The 21,780-nt window shown below is 44.0% G+C and overlaps 1 protein-coding gene across 4 annotated transcripts in view; it reads right to left on the reverse strand.

The window, feature by feature from the left end:
• Positions 1 to 3,431: 3,431 nt before the first annotated feature.
• The window catches only part of MAP4K4 (mitogen-activated protein kinase kinase kinase kinase 4), a 276,338-nt gene continuing 257,989 nt past the window's right edge, over positions 3,432 to 21,780 (reverse strand). For all 4 annotated transcript variants that reach the window (XM_063953441.1, XM_063953440.1, XM_063953443.1 and 1 more), the window contains 6 exons: positions 18,287 to 18,421; positions 14,028 to 14,128; positions 8,129 to 8,278; positions 7,393 to 7,552; positions 7,036 to 7,175; positions 3,432 to 6,792 (listed from right to left, as the gene is read on the reverse strand). In XM_063953441.1, coding sequence (XP_063809511.1) covers positions 6,709 to 6,792; positions 7,036 to 7,175; positions 7,393 to 7,552; positions 8,129 to 8,278; positions 14,028 to 14,128; positions 18,287 to 18,421 — 770 coding nt within the window. In that variant the 3' untranslated portion in view covers positions 3,432 to 6,708. The remainder of the gene's footprint in view (positions 6,793 to 7,035; positions 7,176 to 7,392; positions 7,553 to 8,128; positions 8,279 to 14,027; positions 14,129 to 18,286; positions 18,422 to 21,780) is intronic.

Here is a 21,780-nt window from a genome sequence, read left to right on the forward strand (position 1 = left end):
AACTATATACTATGTAATAATAGGAAATTTAGAGCTCTTCGTTACATATGTTTTGCAAAAGATATGATAAGCCTCCAGGCCACTTCACGGCTGCTCTATTGCTGGAGGTCCCTAACTAAGCATAGGTCCAAGGCTTGGACCCCACAAAGTCGGCTCAGGCCCGACCACCCCAGGGCAGCACACCATTGAAATACTAAAGTGTTAACATGTGTTAAGAAAGAAGCAGAAGCTATGGGTTAGAAAGTGCTACAAAAATAAGGGTGTTAATAAAAGACTCAAAAGAGTAATATTAGTGAAAAAATAGGAGTGTTACATAAGTGCTAAATAAATAATATGGCATGCTACCCCAAGGTGGCCCAGCCCCACCAGACCCGGGGGGTACCACTCCCCAAACCCATACACAGCATAATAATAATAACATCCACTATGGGTCATACAATTGCTTAATATATGGCCACATGATAATGGCACATACAGAACATATCCAGATTGAGAGCTAGTTTACCTGGAGGCACCCCTGTATCCTCCAAATGGCACTGCAGGACCCAGCATGCCCTCCTAATGCTGGCTCCATCTATGCCTCTCTGAACTGCAATAAATAGTGGAAAACTGCTCTAATCAAGCTGGTAACAATCCCCAGGTGCTGCGGGAGGGGGTTACTCTAGACAAGAAATACAAAAGGGATTTTTCCCACGCACTCTGCTGGCTGTTAGTAAGAAGAACTATATACTATGTAATAATAGGAAATTTAGAGCTCTTCGTTACATATGTTTTGCAAAAGATATGATAAGCCTCCAGGCCACTTCACGGCTGCTCTATTGCTGGAGGTCCCTAACTAAGCATAGGTCCAAGGCTTGGACCCCACAAAGTCGGCTCAGGCCCGACCACCCCAGGGCAGCACACCATTGAAATACTAAAGTGTTAATATGTGTTAAGAAAGAAGCAGAAGCTATGGGTTAGAAAGTGGGGTTGGGGAGTGGTACCCCCCGGGTCTGGTGGGGCTGGGCCACCTTGGGGTAGCATGCCATATTATTTATTTAGCACTTATGTAACACTCCTATTTTTTCACTAATATTACTCATTTGAGTATTTTATTAACACCCTTATTTTTGTAGCACTTTCTAACCCATAGCTTCTGCTTCTTTCTTAACACATATTAACACTTTAGTATTTCAATGGTGTGCTGCCCTGGGGTGGTCGGGCCTGAGCCGACTTTGTGGGGTCCAAGCCTTGGACCTATGCTTAGTTAGGGACCTCCAGCAATAGAGCAGCCGTGAAGTGGCCTGGAGGCTTATCATATCTTTTGCAAAACATATGTAACGAAGAGTTCTAAATTTCCTATTATTACATAGTATATAGTTCTTCTTACTAACAGCCAGCAGAGTGCGTGGGAAAAATCCCTTTTGTATTTCTTGTCTAGAGTAACCCCCTCCCGCAGCACCTGGGGATTGTTACCAGCTTGATTAGAGCAGTTTTCCACTATTTACTGCTTTATTTTTATACTGCAATTTAGATTTCAGTTTGGAAACACCTCACTCAAATCTAACTCCAACTACAGTGCACATGGTTTTTTGCCCATTAGAGGAAAATGTTTTTTTTTGCAATCAACCTTGAATTAGGCCCATTGTTTGTTATTACTAGGTCCAGTATATTCCTATTTCTAGTTGGTTCCTCAGTTACTTGGGACAAGAATTGATCCTTTGTTTGTTTAAGAACCTATTTTCCCTAGTTAGATCACATGACTCATGTCCAATTTACGTCTGGATAATTAAAATCTCCCATAATTAACACATCCCATTGCTGCAGCCTTTTCTATTTGCTGTAGGAGTTGAATTTCTTCAGATACACTAAAATCCGGTGGTTTATAGCATGTCAATATCAATAGTTTGTTTGAACATTTTCCTCCACTTGATATTTCTACCCATAGTGATTCTAAGTTGTCATGAGAACCCTCGAAAGTAATGTCATTTAAGTATGGTTTTAGGATTGGCTTAACATAAAGACATACCCCTCCTCCCCTTTAATTTGCCCTGTCTTTCCTGAAAAGAGTGTAACCCTCCAAATTTACTGCCCAGTTGTGAGAATTATCCCACCATGTTTCAGTGATACAGATATTGCTCATTCATTGCTATCAATTCTAAATTCCCCCATTTTTAATCGTAGGCTTCTTGCATTTGCTAGCATACACTTAAGTTGTTTACTCCCTTCTCTGTATTTTTATGCATTGATGGAAATCTCTGCAAGATCACTTCCGCACGTCTACAAAATTACCACTTACAACTGACCTTTCGGCGTGAGTTACTATCTAAAGGCTTGATTTACTCACTATACCAATAAATATTTTTTCATAACCAACCCCCGAAAGACTTGAATGAACTGGCTTTGGTAAGATCCCGACACGTGGACCAAAAGAAGACAATTTAATAAAAAGCTTCCATCTCTGTAAGAATTAAAGACAATACTTTCAAACTTTTCAAAATGTGGTACCAGCCCGCCTTCACTTCATCTTTCCAGACTCTTCCAATTTGATGTGAAGGTTTGTGTGGATACCGAAGCTCTCCACTGTACATTTGATTGACGTACCCAATACATGCTTTCAGTATTCATAATAGATATTACAATACCTAGCTAGGGTCGTAAATCGCTATTCCCCAGACTCCTCCAAAATATTTTTAAGTGTAACTAAATGTCAGATAATTTTTCCCGAAAAAAAGATAAACACAAACATTCACTGCAACTATCAATAGTCAACCTATCATATGGAAATATTATAGACATGTTACATAGCCTCCCATACCATTTAAGAACGCTAGACTGACCACTTTGAGGCTAGAACTCTCCTGAATACTATATAGTGTGCACACAAACTTGATTCTCCTCTTGCATAAATGTCGACATTCCTACCTCGCCACCCAAACCCCCCCCCCCCTCCACCCCACATATATTCCCCTCCACGTTGACTCCTTGCTGCTCTTGCCAGGTACACTGCATAAATTCTTTCCAGTTAAAACTGAACTCAGTCCGTTTAGGTCATGCTACATATTTTTTATAGTTTTCATGCGCAGGCTGCCCTGAATCAGTTAACAAAAGTTTTGTATCAAGTAAAATTTACTGATTGCGTTCCTTTCCACTTCTCGCTCCCAACTTACTGCTTTGAGTACTCTTCCCGCTATTTTTGTAAAAAGTGACTGCAATGCCTGTATATTCTCTTGCTTCATCTTCTTCTCCATCTCTGCAGGCCTTGTAAACTAGTATTCACACAGATAAGAGTGACAAGAGTTCCCAGCAGGATAATTCAAGTGCTGTCTTAAACCAGGCTACCTGGCTTCTGGGATTTGTCATGCTCGAACATAAGTATTCTTGAACACGCTAAACTTAGACTATTTAGTCTGGATAGTTTTGATCTGTCAAATGAATGCAGTCCACATAACTGTAGGTGTAATTTTTACTTTATTTAAGGAAAAAAATGGGGAAAATAGGAATATCCATGTAACACAGTAGACATAAGTTAGATAGCACTGCAAAATGTCTGTGTTTCACTTGACACAAGTCTGCTTTGCAGTTCAACAATTAGTAATTTTATGCAGTTTGTCACTGTTATCCTTTCGCACTGTTATTAATCTGAAAAAAGTTTGAGGTTATAGGTCACAAAATGTGTATTACTAAAATTATGCAAATATTCACTTAAAAAACATAAATATGTGATGCACATTAGTTTAACAAAAAATGTAAACATTTTCTCCAACGTAACATGTGCATAAAACAAAACAAAAAACAGAAGCAACACTGCAGTCAGTTTCAGTAATTCAAACGTACAAGAATATTATTTCTTATGCATTAACTAAATCAAGGAGCAACTGGATTCTGTTTTCTTGTAAAGGATATTAACGACATTGTCCATATTTATCATGTAGTGGTTTTTGTTAATACTGGTTTAATTGAAAAATTACACTAGGACATTTTGGAATGAGTTTTGGGTAAAAGTATATCCCACCTAATTCAACAATAGAAGTATCTTTGTTTGTAGCTTTTGAACAGTTAGTTAAAAATATTACAAACACAGTAGTTTTAACCATGAACATTTACCAATCGTAATTTCTCCAGGTAATCTATTCTTGCTCAGTAGCTTTAAATAGTTGACGTAAGGGACAAAAATAAAGGCAGCGATAAAAATGTCAACAATTTATTACATAGGACAATTTCGGATACATTGGGCTCCCTGGAGAAAAAAAAAAGAAAACTCCACACAAGACGAGGAGAGAGGCAGAAAGGAGGTTACAACTTACTGGGGTAAATTTACTAAAATGGGAGTTCTACTTAAGATGGGATGTTGCCCATAGCAACCAGATTCCAGGTATTATTTTCTTGAAGGTGCTAGATAAATGAGAAGTAGAATCTGATTGGTTGCTATGGGCAACATCCCATCTTAAATAGAACTCTCGTTTTCGTAAATTTACCCCACTGTGTTAGGCTACTTTCAGAAAACTTAGGACACAGGGGGAGATTTATTAAGCCTGGTGAAGTGATAAAGTGGAAGATGATAACGCACCATCCAATCAGCTCCTAACTTCCATGTTACAGGCTGGGTTTAAAAAAAAACTGACAGTTAGGATCTGATTTGCTGGTGCGTTATCAGCTTCCACTTTATCACTTCACCAGGGTTAATAAAACTGCCCCTCAGCTCTTTAGGCCTTCTGCCCTTTTACATAAGTAAATGGAACAAAACATACACATAAGCATTGCTTTTCAGTGCTATTGGAAAGAATATCCAACAAAATTCCAAACTTACGTTTCTGCCAATAATAAGGCCTGCTTATGATTTGAATGGATGGATGGATGTGTAAAGTATGGCTGCGGAGAAGAACTCATATTGTGAGGACTAGTTGATTATGAAAGCTTCCCAGCTTTTACTTCAAACCCCAGTGCACTCGCTCAATGTGTATTACATGGCAATTAAAGAATCAAAATGCTTTAATACAATGGCAGAAACAACAGAAGAGTTGTCTATTTCTATATTAAAAAGAGAAACTGTTCACAAATGAACAGCTTAAGGCAGCTGTCAACAATGTACCCCACACCAGAAAGGATTGTAGAATAATGACACTGTGCATTGCTACATCAACCACAATTGTACACTCCAGAAACCTCAAGTAAAGAATGGGTAGCCATTAAACTGGTTATTCCTGTTCAGACATTTATTACAAATGTCAAAACTTTCAGAAAATAAAGCAGACTATTTCATATTTTCATTAAAAAAGTCAGAACCGGGAATCTTACATCTAAACACAGGTACAATATGTCAGTTATGAATAAGCAATATTAACTACATTCTTAGAATTGTTTTAGTGCATTGCATTTTTAAAAAAGGAATACATCGCCCACCCCCCAGGAATAAGCCCACCCCTCCCATACCGCCTTTAAGACTCCTACATTATACAATTTAGAGAACTAGCCTAAAACACTGATCTCCCGGGATGCTACACCTGAATTTCACAGCAGTGAAATCCCTACTGATTCAGGTCAAAAACATACATGTGAAACCCATTAACTTAAATAATGAAACATAAACAACCTAGGAAGGCCAATAAACCTAATCAGTATTTCTCACCACCATGTAGCTATTTTGTGCCGTAAATTAATGGCAACTTTTGTCAGCTTGGACAAACTGAGCCAAAGAGATCAATCTGACACAAATTTGGTATTAAAATTACACATTCATGTTATAAACCAATGAACGTAAAATAGGAAGGAAAAAACAAAAAAAAACCCTCTTTGTTAAGCCCTTCAGGGCCCAGGATGTCTGCAACTAAGTTGCAGGTCTCATGCCACCAAAGGGGTTTGTGCATCGCCCAGAATGAGGTAGGAGAAAAGATAAGTTGATTGGAATTTGCCTGTAATGTCCAACTCCGCAACCCTGTTTTGTTCCCTTTCTACAGTACAGATTTAGGTCAATTCACTGCGTGCACACTTATTGTGGATTTCTAGGAGAAACCCCCCTCCCCCCCCCTTATAAAAACAAAACAAAAACACAATTATGGATGAGGCAGCGCTAATACTGTGACACATTCTGTAAGGATGCAGAAATAACGTAAAAAGAGAACATTTTGCATGTATTTAGGCAAAGTCCAGCAATGCACAACATTGGACCAAACCATTGTGTAGAAAAACAAAAAAACAAAATACATTAGCTGCTGCCTTTCACATTTTATAAATACAGTTTATTATATGAACTTTACCTGTCAGATTCAACATAAAAACAAAACCCACTAAATTAAATAACTGAAATATTAATAAGCCTGGCTGTGCATCATCAGAAAGGCTTAATAGGTTCTCCTGGTCTGCCCTCTTGTGTCAAGTCCCATTTTTTCATGGTGAAAGGATGCTTTTAGTGTGATTTGTTTTTGCACTTCTCACTCATAACTTATTTTAAGTAACAGGAAGTGTATAAGTTATTAGAGCCCTGCTGCTTGTTCCAAATCTCAGATGTTTATAGCACCCAACAAAGGCATTACAGCCTCAGCTGCCTTGTAAGCTACAGAAAGGTTATGTAATCTTCTCCCCTAAGTTAGAAACACAAAATCCACTAAATGAATGCAAACTCCATCTTGAACAAATAGAACATCAGTGCGCAGGATGTACTCCAGTTGTAAATGGATTCAAGTTCCGGAGCTTATGAAGACCGTAGGGGAGATTCAGCAGATCCATTCTTCACCAGCTCAAAAGAGAACTCCTGCCAAGGGTCATAAAATACACTTGACTGCTGCCGCCAGACCGTACAGACGCAAAGAAAACCTATAGAATGCAGAGAGAATAGACGTTTACCGCAAGAACTGTATCTATCTCAAATATTATATACACACACAGTACTGTGTATATAGGACATTATAAATACACATTCAATATACTATTTTGCTTTGCTTTCTACAAGGATAAACATTAGATGCTAAGACATTTTACAACACAATTATGTTTGTCCAATTATTATAGAACCCTTACTTAAGTAAATAAAAAATAATAAATGGTGCTTACTGTTACCTTATCATTTCGTTCACACAAGAACTTTAGTCTTTGTGCCCTTTTGTGCATAAATACCCCATCAAGGTGACCAGTTTCTACAGATCGAATTTCGATGGCTTTCTCACCCCATCCCATTATCTGGTTAGATCTGATATATGCTGAAAAACAATACAAGAAATGGGAATTCACCTGGAACCATTAAAACATAATAAACATCATCGCCAATGAGATAAAGGGACTGCAGTATGCAAATATCATCGTAAATACATAAAGGCATACAGTATTTCGTACAGCATATACTTAATAAACGGAAAGTATGTTTAATAAGAACACAAAGCAGCTTAGCATTAAACTTTACTGCCACGGGAAACATACCGACTGAAGTAGGCATTTCACCCCATTGTAGAACCACATCTTTGGTGATCCTTCCATAAGTATTAACATAAACTCCTTCATCTTCATAACAAACCAGCAACTCCATGCCGTCTGTATTTGGGAGAATAATAATTGCATGTGGCTGGATACTGCTCTGGATCTATAAGAGAAGCACAACAAGACAATACAGAAATAAACAGGGTTGTCAATCCTAAAAACACAACAAAATAAATCTAAGCAGCCCATTGTAGGGCAGACTCCATATACATGTTTTTACACACGTTCATTCTAAGAGGGATATCCAATTATCCCCGGTAAAACATTGGGTCTGAAAAAGGGCCGTTTTCTGAAGTTTTTCTGACTTTTTTCTGATGTTTCACCGATTTTTTTTTTTACATGCTATCCAGATTGATCGCCTGTAAAAAAAAAACAAAAAAAACCCTTTCTTCCGAAAAACACACAGGTTCAGTGAATTAGCCCCGGTAATTTACCGGGACAATTAGCCCCGGTAAATTACCAGGGCTAATTGGATATCCCTCTAACTGGTTGAATTCATTTGGATGGTCATAGGGTGAGAAGATTTATATTATTCAGCATTGATCAATTTTGGAACATTACATGGCAAGCTCAAATTTATGACTACAATTCATATTATAAAAAGGCAGATAAGAACTCATCTAAAAATATATATTAACAAATGGCTTAAATTTCTTATGAAAGAATGAACAATCCTTACATGTGTTGGTAAATAAATGTCATAGACTGCTCCAGAGTCCACATCAACAGCATGAAAGCCAGCACAGGAGCCGTAGATTACTTTTAGCCTCTGTCCTTCTTCTACTGTCAGGTCTACCAATAGCGGCCTGTGTACCAAGTCACCGAATGACTGAAAGAAATCAAGCAACATATTAGGTCACTTTCTAATAAGGTAGTAGTGGGAAACACAATTTCTCCATTTAAAAAGGTAATCCAGGAAAATATAAAACTTGCCACTCATTGGGCAAAGTAAGTCAAAATAAGAATTTACTCACCGGTAATTCTATTTCTCGTAGTCCGTAGTGGATGCTGGGAACTCCGTAAGGACCATGGGGAATAGCGGGCTCCGAAGGAGGCTGGGCACTCTAGAAAGATCTTAGACTACCTGGTGTGCACTGGCTCCTCCCACTATGACCCTCCTCCAAGCCTCAGTTAGGTACTGTGCCCGGACGAGCGTACACAATAAGGAAGGATTTTGAATCCCGGGTAAGACTCATACCAGCCACACCAATCACACCGTACAACTCGTGATATGAAACACAGTTAACAGTATGAAACAATAGAGCCTCTCAACAGATGGCTCAACAATAACCCGATTTAGTTAACAATAACTATGTACAAGTATTGCAGATAAACCGCACTTGGGATGGGCGCCCAGCATCCACTACGGACTACGAGAAATAGAATTACCGGTGAGTAAATTCTTATTTTCTCTAACGTCCTAGTGGATGCTGGGAACTCCGTAAGGACCATGGGGATTATACCAAAGCTCCCAAACGGGCGGGAGAGTGCGGATGACTCTGCAGCACTGAATGAGAGAACTCCAGGCCCTCCTCAGCCAGGGTATCAAATTTGTAGAATTTTGCAAACGTGTTTGCCCCTGACCAAGTAGCTGCCTGGCAAAGTTGTAAAGCCGAGACCCCTCGGGCAGCCGCCCAAGATGAGCCCACCTTCCTTGTGGAATGGGCATTGACAGATTTTGGCTGTGGCAGGCCTGCCACAGTATGTGCAAGCTGAATTGTACTACAAATCCAACGAGCAATAGTCTGCTTAGAAGCAGGAGCACCCAGCTTGTTGGGTGCATATAGGATAAACAGCGAGTCAGATTTTCTGACTCTAGCCGTTCTGGAAACATATATTTTCAGTGCCCTGACAACGTCTAGCAACTTGGAGTCCTCCAAGTCCCTAGTAGCCTAGGCACCACAATAGGCTGGTTCAGGTGAAACGCTGACACCACCTTTGGGAGAAACTGGGGACGAGTCCTCAATTCTGCCCTATCCATATGGAAAATCAAATAAGGGCTTTTACAAGACAAAGCCGCCAACTTTGATACTCGCCTGGCAGAAGCCAAGGCCAATAACATAACCACCTTCCACGTGAGATATTTCAGATCCACGGTTTTTAGTGGTTCAAACCAATGTGATTTTAAGAAACTCAACACCACGTTGAGATCCCAAGGTGCCACAGGAGGCACAAACGGGGGCTGACTCTGCAGCACTCCTTTTATAAATGTCTGAACTTCAGGTACTGAAGCTAGTTCTTTTTGAAAGAAAATCGACAGAGCCGAGATCTGTACCTTAATGGAACCCAATTTAAGGCCCATAGTCACTCCTGCTTGCAGGAAATGCAGAAATCGACCTAGTTGAAATTCCTCTGTTGGGGCCCTTTCGGCCTCACACCATGCAACATATTTTCGCCATATGCGGTGATAATGAGTTGCTGTAACCTCTTTCCTGGCTTTAGTAAGCGTAGGAATGACTTCCTCCGGAATGCCCTTTTCCTTCAGGATCCGGCGTTCAACCGCCATGCCGACAAACGCAGCCGCGGTAAGTCTTGGAACAGACAGGGCCCCTGCTGCCGCAGGTCCTGTCTGAGTGGCAGAGGCCATGGGTCCTCTGATATAAATTCTTGAAGTTCTGGGTACCAAGCTCTTCTTGGCCATCCACGAGTATCGTTCTTACTCCTCGCCTTCTTATTATTCTCAGTACCTTTGGTATGAGAGGCAGAGGGGAGAACACATAAACCGACTGGTACACCCACGGTGTTACCAGAGCGTCCATAGCTATCGCCTGAGGGTCCCTTGACCCGGTGCAATATCTTTTATAGCTTTTTGTTGAGGCGGGACGCCATCATGTCCACCTGTGGCCTTTCCCAATGGTGTACAATCCTATTGGAAGACTTCTGGAGGAAGTCCCCATTCTCCCGGGTGGAGGTCGTGTCTGTTGAGAAGATCTGCTTCCCAGTTGTCCACTCCGGGAATGAACACTGCTGACAGTGCTAACACACGATTTTCCGCCTATCAGAGAATCCTTGTGGCTTCTGCCATCGCCATCCTGCTTCTTGTGCCGCCCTGTTGGTTTACATGGGCGACTGCCGTGATGTTGTCTGATTGGATCAGTACCGGCTGGTTTTGAAGCAGAGGCCTTGCCGGCCTCAGGGCATTGTAAATGGCCCTCAGGTCCAGAATATTTATGTGTAGGGAAATAACCTGACTTGACCAAAGTCCCTGGAAATTTCTTCCCTGTGTGACTGCCTCCCAGCCTCAAAGGCTGGAATCCATGGTCACTAGGACCTAGTCCTGTATGCCGAACCTGCGGCCCTCTTGAAGATGGGCACTCTGCAGCCACCACAGTAGAGATACCCTGGTCCTTGGAGACAGGGTTATCAGCCTATGCATCGGAAGATGCGATCCGGACCACTTGTCCAACAGGTCCCTCTGAAAAGTTCTTGTATGGAACCTGCCTAATGGGATTGCTTCGTAGGAAGCTACCATTTTTCCCAGGACTCGCGTGCAATGATGCACCGCTACCTATTTTGGCTTCAGGAGGTCTCTGACTAGAGATGACAACTCCTTGGCTTTCTCCTCCGGGAGAAACACTATTTCTGGTTTATGTCCAGAACCATCCCCAGGAACAGTAGACGTGTCATAGGAACCAGCTGTGACTTTGGACTGTTTAGAATCCAACCATGCTGTTGTAGCACTTTCCAAAATAGTGCTACCCCGACTACCAACTGCTCCTTGGACCTCGCCCTTATAACGAGATTGTCCAAGTACGGGATAATTACAACTCCCTTTTTTTGAAGGAGTATCAACATTTCGGCCATTACCTTGATAAAACACCCTCGGTGCCATGTACAGTCCAAACGGCAGTGTCTGGACTTGGTAATGGTAATCCTGTACCACAAATCTGAGGTACTCCTGGCGAGGATGGTAAATGGGGACATGCAGGTAAGCATCCTTGATGTCCCAGGATACCATGTAATCCCCCTCGTCCAGGCTTGGAATAACCGCCCTGAGCGATTCCATCTTGAACTTGAATTTTTGTGTTCAAGGATTTTAAATATAAAATGGGTCACACCGAACCATGCGGTTTCGGTACCCCAACCCGTGTGGAATAGTAACCCCGTCCTTGTTGAAGTAGGGGCACCTTGAGTATTACCTGCTGGGAATACCGCTTATTAATTGCCTCTAGCACAGCCTCCCTGCCTGAGGGAGTTGTCAGCAAGGCATATTTTAGGAAACGGCTGGGGGGAGACATCTCGAATTCCAGCTTGTACCCCTGAAATACTACTTGAAAGAAACAGGGATCCACCTGTGAGCGAGCCCACTAATTGCTGAAATTTTTGAGACGGCCCCCCACCGTACCTGGCTACACCGGTGGAGCACCCGCGTCATGGTGTGGCCTCACAGGAGGCGGGGGAAGAATCTTGATTCTGGGAACAGGCTGACTGGTGCAGCTTTTTTCCCTCTACCCTTGTCTCTGTACAGAAAGGAAGCGCCATTTGTTTCTGAAGCCGAAAGGACTGTACCTTTGTCTGTGAGGAAACCTGAGGTAAAATTATTTCTTCCCAGCAGTTGCTGTGGATACGAGGTCCCAGAGACCATCCCCAAATAATTCCTCACCCTTATAAGGCTCTCTATGCGCTTTTTAAGTCAGCATCACCTGTCCAGTGACAGGTCTCTAATACCCTCCTGACAGAATGGACATTACATTTATTTTGGATGCCAGCCGGCAAAATATCCCTCTGTGCATCCCCCATATATAAGACGACGTCTTTAATATGTTTTTATGTTTGCCAACTAGTATCCCTGTTTGACAGGGTCACCGACCACGCTGCAGCAGCACTATCTGCAGGTCTCAGTCTAGTACCCGAGTGTGTAAATACAGACTTCAGGATAGCCTCCTGTTTTTTATCAACAGGTACCTATTAAAGTGGCCGTATCCTAAGACGGCAGTGCCACCTTTTTTGACAAAAACGTGTGAGCGCCTTATCCACCCCTAGGGGATATCTCCCAGCGTAACTTATCCACCTGGCGGGAAAGGGTACGCCATCAGTAACTTTTTATAAATTACCAGTTTCTTAACGGGGGAACCCACGCTTTCACACACTTCATTTATTCATCTGATGGGGGAACAAAACACTGCCTGTTTTTTCTCCCCAAACCTAAAACCCATTTTTAGAGGTGCTTGGGTTAAAGTCAGAAATGTATAACACATTTTTTATTGCCGGGATCACGTCACGGATGTTCCTAGTGGATTGTGTATATGTCTCCACCTTGTCGACACTGGAGTCAGACTCCGTGTCGACATCTGTGTCTGCCATCTGAGAGAGCGGGCGTTTTTGAGCCCCTGATGGCCTTTGAGACGCCTGGGCAGGCGCGGGCTGCGAAGCCGGCTGTCCCACAGCTGTTACGTCATCCACCCTTTTATGTAAGGAGTTGACACTGTCGGTTAATACCTTTCACCTATCCATCCACTCTGGTGTCGGCCCCACAGGGGGCGACATCACATATATCGGCCTCTGTTCTGTCACCATATAAGCCTCCTCATTCAACATGTCGACACAGCCGTACCGACACACCACAGACACACAGGGAATGCTCTAAACGAGGACAGGACCCACAAAAGCCCTTTGGGGGGACAGAGTAAGAGTATGCCAGCACACACCAGAGCGCTATATATATACAGGGACTAACTGAGTTATGTCCCTAATAGCTGCTTTTTATATAATATACTGTATATACTGCCAATTTTAATGCCCCCCCTCTCTTTTCCCTCTTACTGTACTGTAGAATTGCAGGGAAGAGCCAGGGAGCTTCCTTCCAGCCGAGCTGTGAGGGAAAAATGGCGCCAGTGTGCTGAGGAGATAGGCTCCGCCCCTTTTTCGCGGCCTATTCTCCCGTTTTTTATGGAATTCTGGCAGGGGTATTTACCTCATATATAGCCCCTGGGCCCATATATTGAGGTATTTTAGCCAGCCAAGGTGTTTTTATTGCTGCCTCAGGGCGCCCCCCCCCAGCGCCCTGCACCCTCAGTGACCGGAGTGTGAAGTGTGTGAGAGGAGCAATGGCGCACAGCTGCAGTGCTGTGCGCTACCTTGGTGAAGACAGAGTCTTCATGCCGCCGATTTTCCGGACCATCTTCTTGCTTCTGGCTCTGTAAGGGGGACGGCGGCGCGGCTCCGGGACCGAACATCAAGGCTGGGCCTGCGGTCGATCCCTCTGGAGCTAATGGTGTCCAGTAGCCTAAGAAGCCCAATCCGGCTGCAAGCAGGCGAGTTCGCTTCTTCTCCCCTTAGTCCCTCGCTGCAGTGAGCCTGTTGCCAGCAGGTCTCACTGAAAATAACAAATTCTAAGACTATAACTTTCTAAGAGCTCAGGAGAGCCCCTAGTGTGCATCCAACCTCGGCCGGGCACGAAATCTAACTGAGGCTTGGAGGAGGGTCATAGTGGGAGGAGCCAGTGCGCACCAGGTAGTTAAGATCTTTCTAGAGTGCCCAGCCTCCTTCGGAGCCCGCTATTCCCCATGGTCCTTACGGAGTTCCCAGCATCCACTAGGACGTTAGAGAAATCCATTTCAGCAAATATCAATACCTACCTTAAAGGCCATGAACTTATGATATGGCTTTGGCGCCCAGGCATAGACTTCCACTGAACTCTTTAGAGCAATTACCAAAAACTTGATCCGCTCATATTTTACTAAGAAGAAAGAAAGAAAGATAATAAAATTAAACTAGGAAAATGTATACAACACAATACAATGGTTACCATTATTGGAAAGAAGTCTAGTTAGAAATTGCACCTTGGAAGATACATTAGCCTTAAATATGATCACTGCATTGTGTGCAGGAAATATGAAATTCTGTACGTCATGTAATCCATATATTGGTAGAAAATTTCTATAGAAAACGTTGACCTGGTTTACACACAGAATAGCCATGAGTTAGGGTCCTAGGAGTTCCGTTATGTTCCTCCTGCTTCGGTGTCCAACACTTCTATCTGCAGTATGGAAGCCGTGCAGTGCATAGGATGTGTAGCACACACATCTAACAGAAATTCACACAGGCTGTAGCAAGCACTATCAAGGAATACACTTTTCCAAAAGACTGTTATACATATACATGGCCAGAAGTATGTGGACACCCAAACGTGTGCTTATTAAACATCTCTGTCCAAAACTATAGGCACTGATATGGTGTTGGCACCCCCTGTTACAGTAACAACCTCCACTCTGCTGGGAAGACTGTGTAAGTATTCCCATCCATTCAGTCACAAAAGCATTAACGAAGTCGGGCAAAGATTTTGGACGAGAAGGCCTAGATCGCAGTTGGTGTTCCAATTCTTCCCAAAGGTGTTTATGGTGTTAAGGTCAGGGCTCTGGGTATTCCATTTAAGTTCTTATACGCCAAACCCAGCAAATATTTTTTTTTTATGGACTTCCCTTTGTGTATCATGCTGAAACAGGAAAGTGCGCTGTGCATTCAGGGGTCATCAGGCGTGGTCACTCCTGCGATATCCTGTGCAAATGCACAAAGTACCAATGTTTGGTACTTTGTGCATTCGCAGGACCCATTCTACACATGCGCGTATGGGTCCTGCGACATCTCAAGCAGCATGACAGCAGACTGTCAGTGATTGACAATCTGCTGCCGTTTGGGGGGTGTGAAGAGGTCAGGGATCTCCGTTGTAGGATGAAGATTTCCAGGCCTCTGTGACTTTAGGTGCCTCTAAGCCACCCGATGGTGACTGAGTGATTGATGCTGTGTCCTGGATCACTACCGCAGCACAAGGCGTCTGCTTGTAATAGACGCCTCATGCTGCATTACCATACAGCGCTATCACTGTTGCTTCCAAAGATGCACCAGTGACAGCAACCGCATCAGAATTAGACCATTGGTGATCTCAGGTATGTGTGTGATTGATGGGCTATGGAAACCCACTCAAAAAAAACTTTTGGCAAACAGCCCATGTGGAGATTGCTTCCACAGCTAGTTTGGAACTCATTTGGGAGTGTTACAACCAAGAACAGTCTATGGGTAGACAACTGTGTCTACCCATATTCACTTTAGATTGTAGACTAATAAGCAGGGTCCACTCACCTTTGTCTTCTCCACATAATTATGTTAACTGCACACTTTAACTATGTAGCTACTAGCGACACACCAGGCTTCGCACAGGAACAATGTTGACTTTACGGTGGTAGCCTTTTTTAACCAAAGTCTTATAAGATTTCCAAAATAACAGGTGGGCCTTGACAGCCACAAAACTCCTGCTCTCAACACCCACTATTAATAAAAATGGAGTCTACAGCAGACTGATCTAAGGCTATATCAATTTATTAACATGGGCTGACTGAGCACCTCAGGCTGAGTACAGTCACACCAGCACTTACCGCAGCATCAGCCCTCTAGTGTCAGACTGTGGCTCCATTGCACTATATGGACACCAACCACAAGCGTCTCCTCTTAGCGCCTTCAGCCACCACAAACCTCCGATGCTGGAGACAGTGTTCTGTCACCCACTTCTTGAGCCCATGGTTTCACCATCCAGAGGAGGCTGCGGTGGAAATCAGCAAGTCGCAGCCCTGGGACAAAGCGCAGAAGGGAGTGCCAGGCGGGGGTAAATAAGCAGGCACTTAGGGGAGCTCGAAGACCAGCAAGGGGGTCCTCTAAACACCTATTAAGGCTGTCTGTTGCGGAAGCTCCGGGAGACACGTCCGGCTGGGAATTTAGCAGGCAACGCCCCTCCTCCCTTCTCTACATAGTATCTCTAGCCCATAGGTTCCCAAAGGCAGTCCTCAAAGCATCCCAACGGTCCTGGTTTTAAATGTATCCATGCTTTGGCCACAGGTGACTTAATTAGCACCTTAGTCAATTTGATTTAACCATCTGTGCTGAGCCATGGATATACCTAAAACCTGGACTGTTGGGGTGCCTTGAGTACCGCGTTTGGGAACCTCTGCTCTAGCCTCTCGGTAGGCGTCTGTCTGTTCAGGCTAATCTCAAGAAACACTGGACGGACTTTAATGTTTTATACCTAAACCTTCCTTGACAAATGTGCTTTAGAAGGGTGTAGTATGGTATGCCGGCGGCCGGGCTCCCGGCGACCAGCATACCGGCGCCGGGAGCCCGACCGCCAGCATACCGACAGCGTGGCGAGCGCAAATGAGCACCTTTGCGGGCTCGGTGGTGCGCTATGCATGCCACGCTATTTATTCTCCCTCCAGGGGGGTCGTGGACCCCCACGAGGGAGAATATCTGTCGGTATGCCAGGTGTCGGGATTCCAGCGCCGGGATCCCGACATTCGGCAACCTGAAGACCACCCCTTTAGGATTGAGGAAAATGCATCAAAATCCGTACAGTGGTTCTCGAAATTAGCCCAAACAAACACACAAACAAACAAACAAACAAACAAACAGACGTCTACAGGAGACTTTATTTTATACTACAGGTTGAGTATTCATTATCCAAAATTTAAAATCACACATTTTTGGGTCCCCTACCGAGATAATGACACATATATATGTATATTATATATCTATAATAGATCTCTATATACAAATAATATATATATGTCATTATCTCAGAAAAGGACCCAAAAATGTGGGATTTTGAATTTTGGATAAAGGATACTCAACCTGTATGTAGAGATGTGAATTTATATAATGTCTGTAATCGGGTTTCTTATTGTCTGGCACCTTATAAATTATAGATAATATATATATGTTAGAGAGGAGTGTGGCTAAAGAGACTGAGGACACTCATTAGATGGGAGGCCTACATACCATTGGACATGTGTAGATGTGTCCTCTTACAACTTTGCTCCATGCGCTTCAAGTCACGTTACATATAACACGTAAGTGCCGTGTTTTGCATCTTTTGCAACAGTGCGCAGAGAAGCTTCAGCTGATTAAAATTATATGTGGCAGGAAAACACTGTAGCATAGCATTTTGTATGCAAATGCAGTCACAAACAGAATATAGGCATGCTCCATTACATTGTGCATTTTCGCGGCAAAAGACGCAAAAAACAGACTCTTGCACTACAGAGTCCCACCATGGCATGGCGCAACTTGAAGGGCTGTTTAGCGTAACTGCAACAGGTATGTAAGACGACACATATACGTATATCTCCATAAATCTTTAAAAATTAGATTAGTGTGCAATCGACACTGAACACAATACTGCAGTGTGTTATCTTGAATATACCATCATCTAACAAGATTAAATGCTACGTAAATATACTCAATTTTGTAAACATATAAATCTACATAAATATTTGCAAACTATGGGGGTAATTCCAAGTTGATCGCAGCAGGACATTTTTAGCAGTTGGGCTAAACCATGTGCACTGCAGGGGGGGGGGGGGGGGGCAGATATAACATTTGCAGAGAGAGAGATTTGGGTGGGTTATTTTGTTTCTGTGCGGAGTAAATACTGGCTGCTTTATTTTTACACTGCAATTTAGATTGCAGATTGAACACACCCCACCCAAATCTAACTCTCTCTGCACATGTTCTATCTGCCACCCCTGCAGTGCACATGGTTTTGCCCAACTGCTAACAAAGTTCCTGCTGCGATCAACTCAGAATTACCCTCTATATTAGCTCCCTTACCAATTAGATGAAATAGTATTTTAAGTTTAATAATCATTTAAGTTTAAACATTCATCCTCCATTTTCACAGATGTTGTTATGTAAGGAAATGAGGATTTCTGCTCTAGTATTTTACAGTTCTCATATTTCACTGAAACATTTATATTTAACGATGATTTAGCAAAGCTTCTACATGAATAACTAGTATAAACTAGTATATGTAGCCATAATTCAGGGGACACTTTCAGAGCTAGCCACGTACCAACTTTATAGTGCACACAGCCTTCCAAGTCCCCCACAGTTGTCCAGCCCTGCTTCTTCTCCACCTCTGGGTCATTACGAAGGATTTTATTTCTCAGCCAGGACAAGTAATACACTCTCAGCTTGTTCTTTTTTCCTGAAAAAATACACATTAAATTTTTTTTCTAAATGACTACATTACAACTGTGAATTGTGCAGCACTTTCACTGCAAAAAATAAGAATTTACTTACCGATAATTCTATTTCTCGTAGTCCGTAGTGGATGCTGGGAACTCCATAAGGACCATGGGGAATAGCGGCTCCGCAGGAGACTGGGCACAAAAGTAAAGCTTTAGGACTACCTGGTGTGCACTGGCTCCTCCCCCTATGACCCTCCTCCAAGCCTCAGTTAGGATACTGTGCCCGGACGAGCGTACACAATAAGGAAGGATTTTGAATCCCGGGTAAGACTCATACCAGCCACACCAATCACACCGTACAACCTGTGATCTGAACCCAGTTAACAGCATGATAACAGAGGAGCCTCTGAAAAGATGGCTCACAACAATAATAACCCGATTTTTGTAACAATAACTATGTACAAGTATTGCAGACAATCCGCACTTGGGATGGGCGCCCAGCATCCACTACGGACTACGAGAAATAGAATTATCGGTAAGTAAATTCTTATTTTCTCTGACGTCCTAGTGGATGCTGGGAACTCCGTAAGGACCATGGGGATTATACCAAAGCTCCAAAACGGGCGGGAGAGTGCGGATGACTCTGCAGCACCGAATGAGAGAACTCCAGGTCCTCCTCAGCCAGGGTATCAAATTTGTAGAATTTAGCAAACGTGTTTGCCCCTGACCAAGTAGCTGCTCGGCAAAGTTGTAAAGCCGAGACCCCTCGGGCAGCCGCCCAAGATGAGCCCACCTTCCTTGTGGAATGGGCTTTTACAGATTTTGGCTGTGGCAGGCCTGCCACAGAATGTGCAAGCTGAATTGTACTACAAATCCAACGAGCAATAGTCTGCTTAGAAGCAGGAGCACCCAGCTTGTTGGGTGCATACAGGATAAACAGCGAGTCAGATTTTCTGACTCCAGCCGTCCTGGAAACATATATTTTCAGGGCCCTGACTACGTCCAGCAACTTGGAGTCCTCCAAGTCCCTAGTAGCCGCAGGTACCACAATAGGCTGGTTCAAGTGAAACGCTGAAACCACCTTAGGGAGAAATTGAGGACGAGTCCTTAATTCTGCCCTGTCCGTTTGAAAAATTAGGTAAGGGCTTTTATAGGATAAAGCCGCCAATTCTGAGACACGCCTGGCTGAAGCCAGGGCCAACAGCATTACCACTTTCCATGTGAGATATTTTAAGTCCACAGTGGTGAGTGGTTCAAACCAATGTGATTTTAGGAACCCCAAAACTACATTGAGATCCCAAAGTGCCACTGGAGGCACAAAAGGAGGCTGTATATGCAGTACCCCCTTGACAAACGTCTGAACTTCAGGAACTGAAGCCAGTTCTTTCTGGAAGAAAATCGACAGGGCCGAAATTTGAACCTTAATGGACCCTAATTTTAGGCCCATAGACAGTCCTGTTTGCAGGAAATGCAGGAAACGACCCAGTTGAAATTCCTCTGTAGGGGCCTTCCTGGCCTCGCACCACGCAACATATTTACGCCAAATACGGTGATAATGCTGTACGGTTACATCCTTCCTGGCTTTGATCAGGGTAGGGATGACTTCATCCGGAATGCCTTTTTCCTTCAGGATCCGGCGTTCAACCGCCATGCCGTCAAACGCAGCCGCGGTAAGTCTTGGAACAGACAGGGTCCCTGCTGGAGCAGGTCCCTTCTTAGAGGTAGAGGCCACGGGTCCTCTGTGAGCATCTCTTGAAGTTCCGGGTACCAAGTCCTTCTTGGCCAATCCGGAGCCACGAGTATAGTCCTTACTCCTCTCCTTCTTATGATTCTCAGTACCTTGGGTATGAGAGGCAGAGGAGGGAACACATACACTGACTGGTACACCCACGGTGTTACCAGAGCGTCCACAGCTATTGCCTGAGGGTCCCTTGACCTGGCGCAATACATGTCTAGTTTTTTGTTGAGGCGGGACGCCATCATGTCCACCTTTGGTTTTTCCCAACGGTTCACAATCATGTGGAAGACTTCTGGGTGAAGTCCCCACACTCCCGGGTGGAGGTCGTGTCTGCTGAGGAAGTCTGCTTCCCAGTTGTCCACTCCCGGAATGAACACTGCTGACAGTGCTATCACATGATTTTCCGCCCAGCGAAGAATCCTTGCAACTTCTGCCATTGCCCTCCTGCTTCTTGTGCCGCCCTGTCTGTTTACGTGGGCGACTGCCGTGATGTTGTCTGACTGGATCAGCACCGGCTGACCTTGAAGCAGAGGTCTTGCTAGGCTTAGAGCATTGTAGATGGCCCATAGCTCCAGGATATTTATGTGAAGTGATGTCTCCAGGCTTGACCACAAGCCCTGGAAATTTCTTCCCTGTGTGACTGCTCCCCAGCCTCTCAGGCTGGCATCCGTGGTCACCAGGACCCAGTCCTGAATGCCGAATCTGCGGCCCTCTAGAAGATGAGCACTCTGCAACCACCACAGGAGAGACACCCTTGTCCTTGGTGACAAGATTATGCGCTGATGCATCTGAAGATGCGACCCGGACCATTTCTCTAGCAGATCCCACTGGAAGGTTCTTGCGTGGAATCTGCCGAATGGGATTGCTTCGTAAGAAGCCACCATCTTTCCCAGGACCCTTGTGCATTGATGCACTGAGACTTGGCCTGGTTTTAGGAGATTTCTGACTAGTTTGGATAACTCCCTGGCTTTCTCCTCCGGGAGAAACACCTTTTTCTGGACTGTGTCCAGGATCATCCCTAGGAATAGAAGTCGTGTCGTCGGGATCAGCTGCGATTTTGGAATATTGAGAATCCAACCGTGCTGGCGCAGCACTATCTGAGATAGTGCTACTCCGACTTCCAACTGTTCCCTGGATCTTGCCCTTATCAGGAGATCGTCCAAGTAAGGGATAACTAAAACTCCCTTCCTTCGAAGGAGTTAGGTAAGCATCTTTGATGTCCAGAGACACCATATAGTCCCCTTCTTCCAGGTTTGCAATCACTGCTCTGAGTGACTCCATCTTGAATTTGAACCTTTGTATGTAAGTGTTCAAGGATTTTAGGTTTAAAATTGGTCTCACCGAGCCGTCCGGCTTCGGTACCACAAATAGTGTGGAATAGTACCCTTTTCCCTGTTGTAGGAAGGGTACCTTGATTATCACCTGCTGGGAATACAGCTTGTGAATGGCTTCCAATACTGCCTCCCTGTCTGAGGGAGACGTCGGTAAAGCAGACTTTAGCAAACGGCGAGGGGGAGACGTCTCGAATTCCAATTTGTACCCCTGAGATACCACCTGAAGGATCCAGGGGTCCACTTGCGAGTGGGCCCACTGCGCACTGAACTTCTTGAGACGGGCCCCCACCGTGCCGGAGTCCGC

The sequence above is a fragment of the Pseudophryne corroboree genome, chromosome 2 (genome assembly GCF_028390025.1).
Source record: "Pseudophryne corroboree isolate aPseCor3 chromosome 2, aPseCor3.hap2, whole genome shotgun sequence".
NCBI lineage: Eukaryota > Metazoa > Chordata > Amphibia > Anura > Myobatrachidae > Pseudophryne > Pseudophryne corroboree.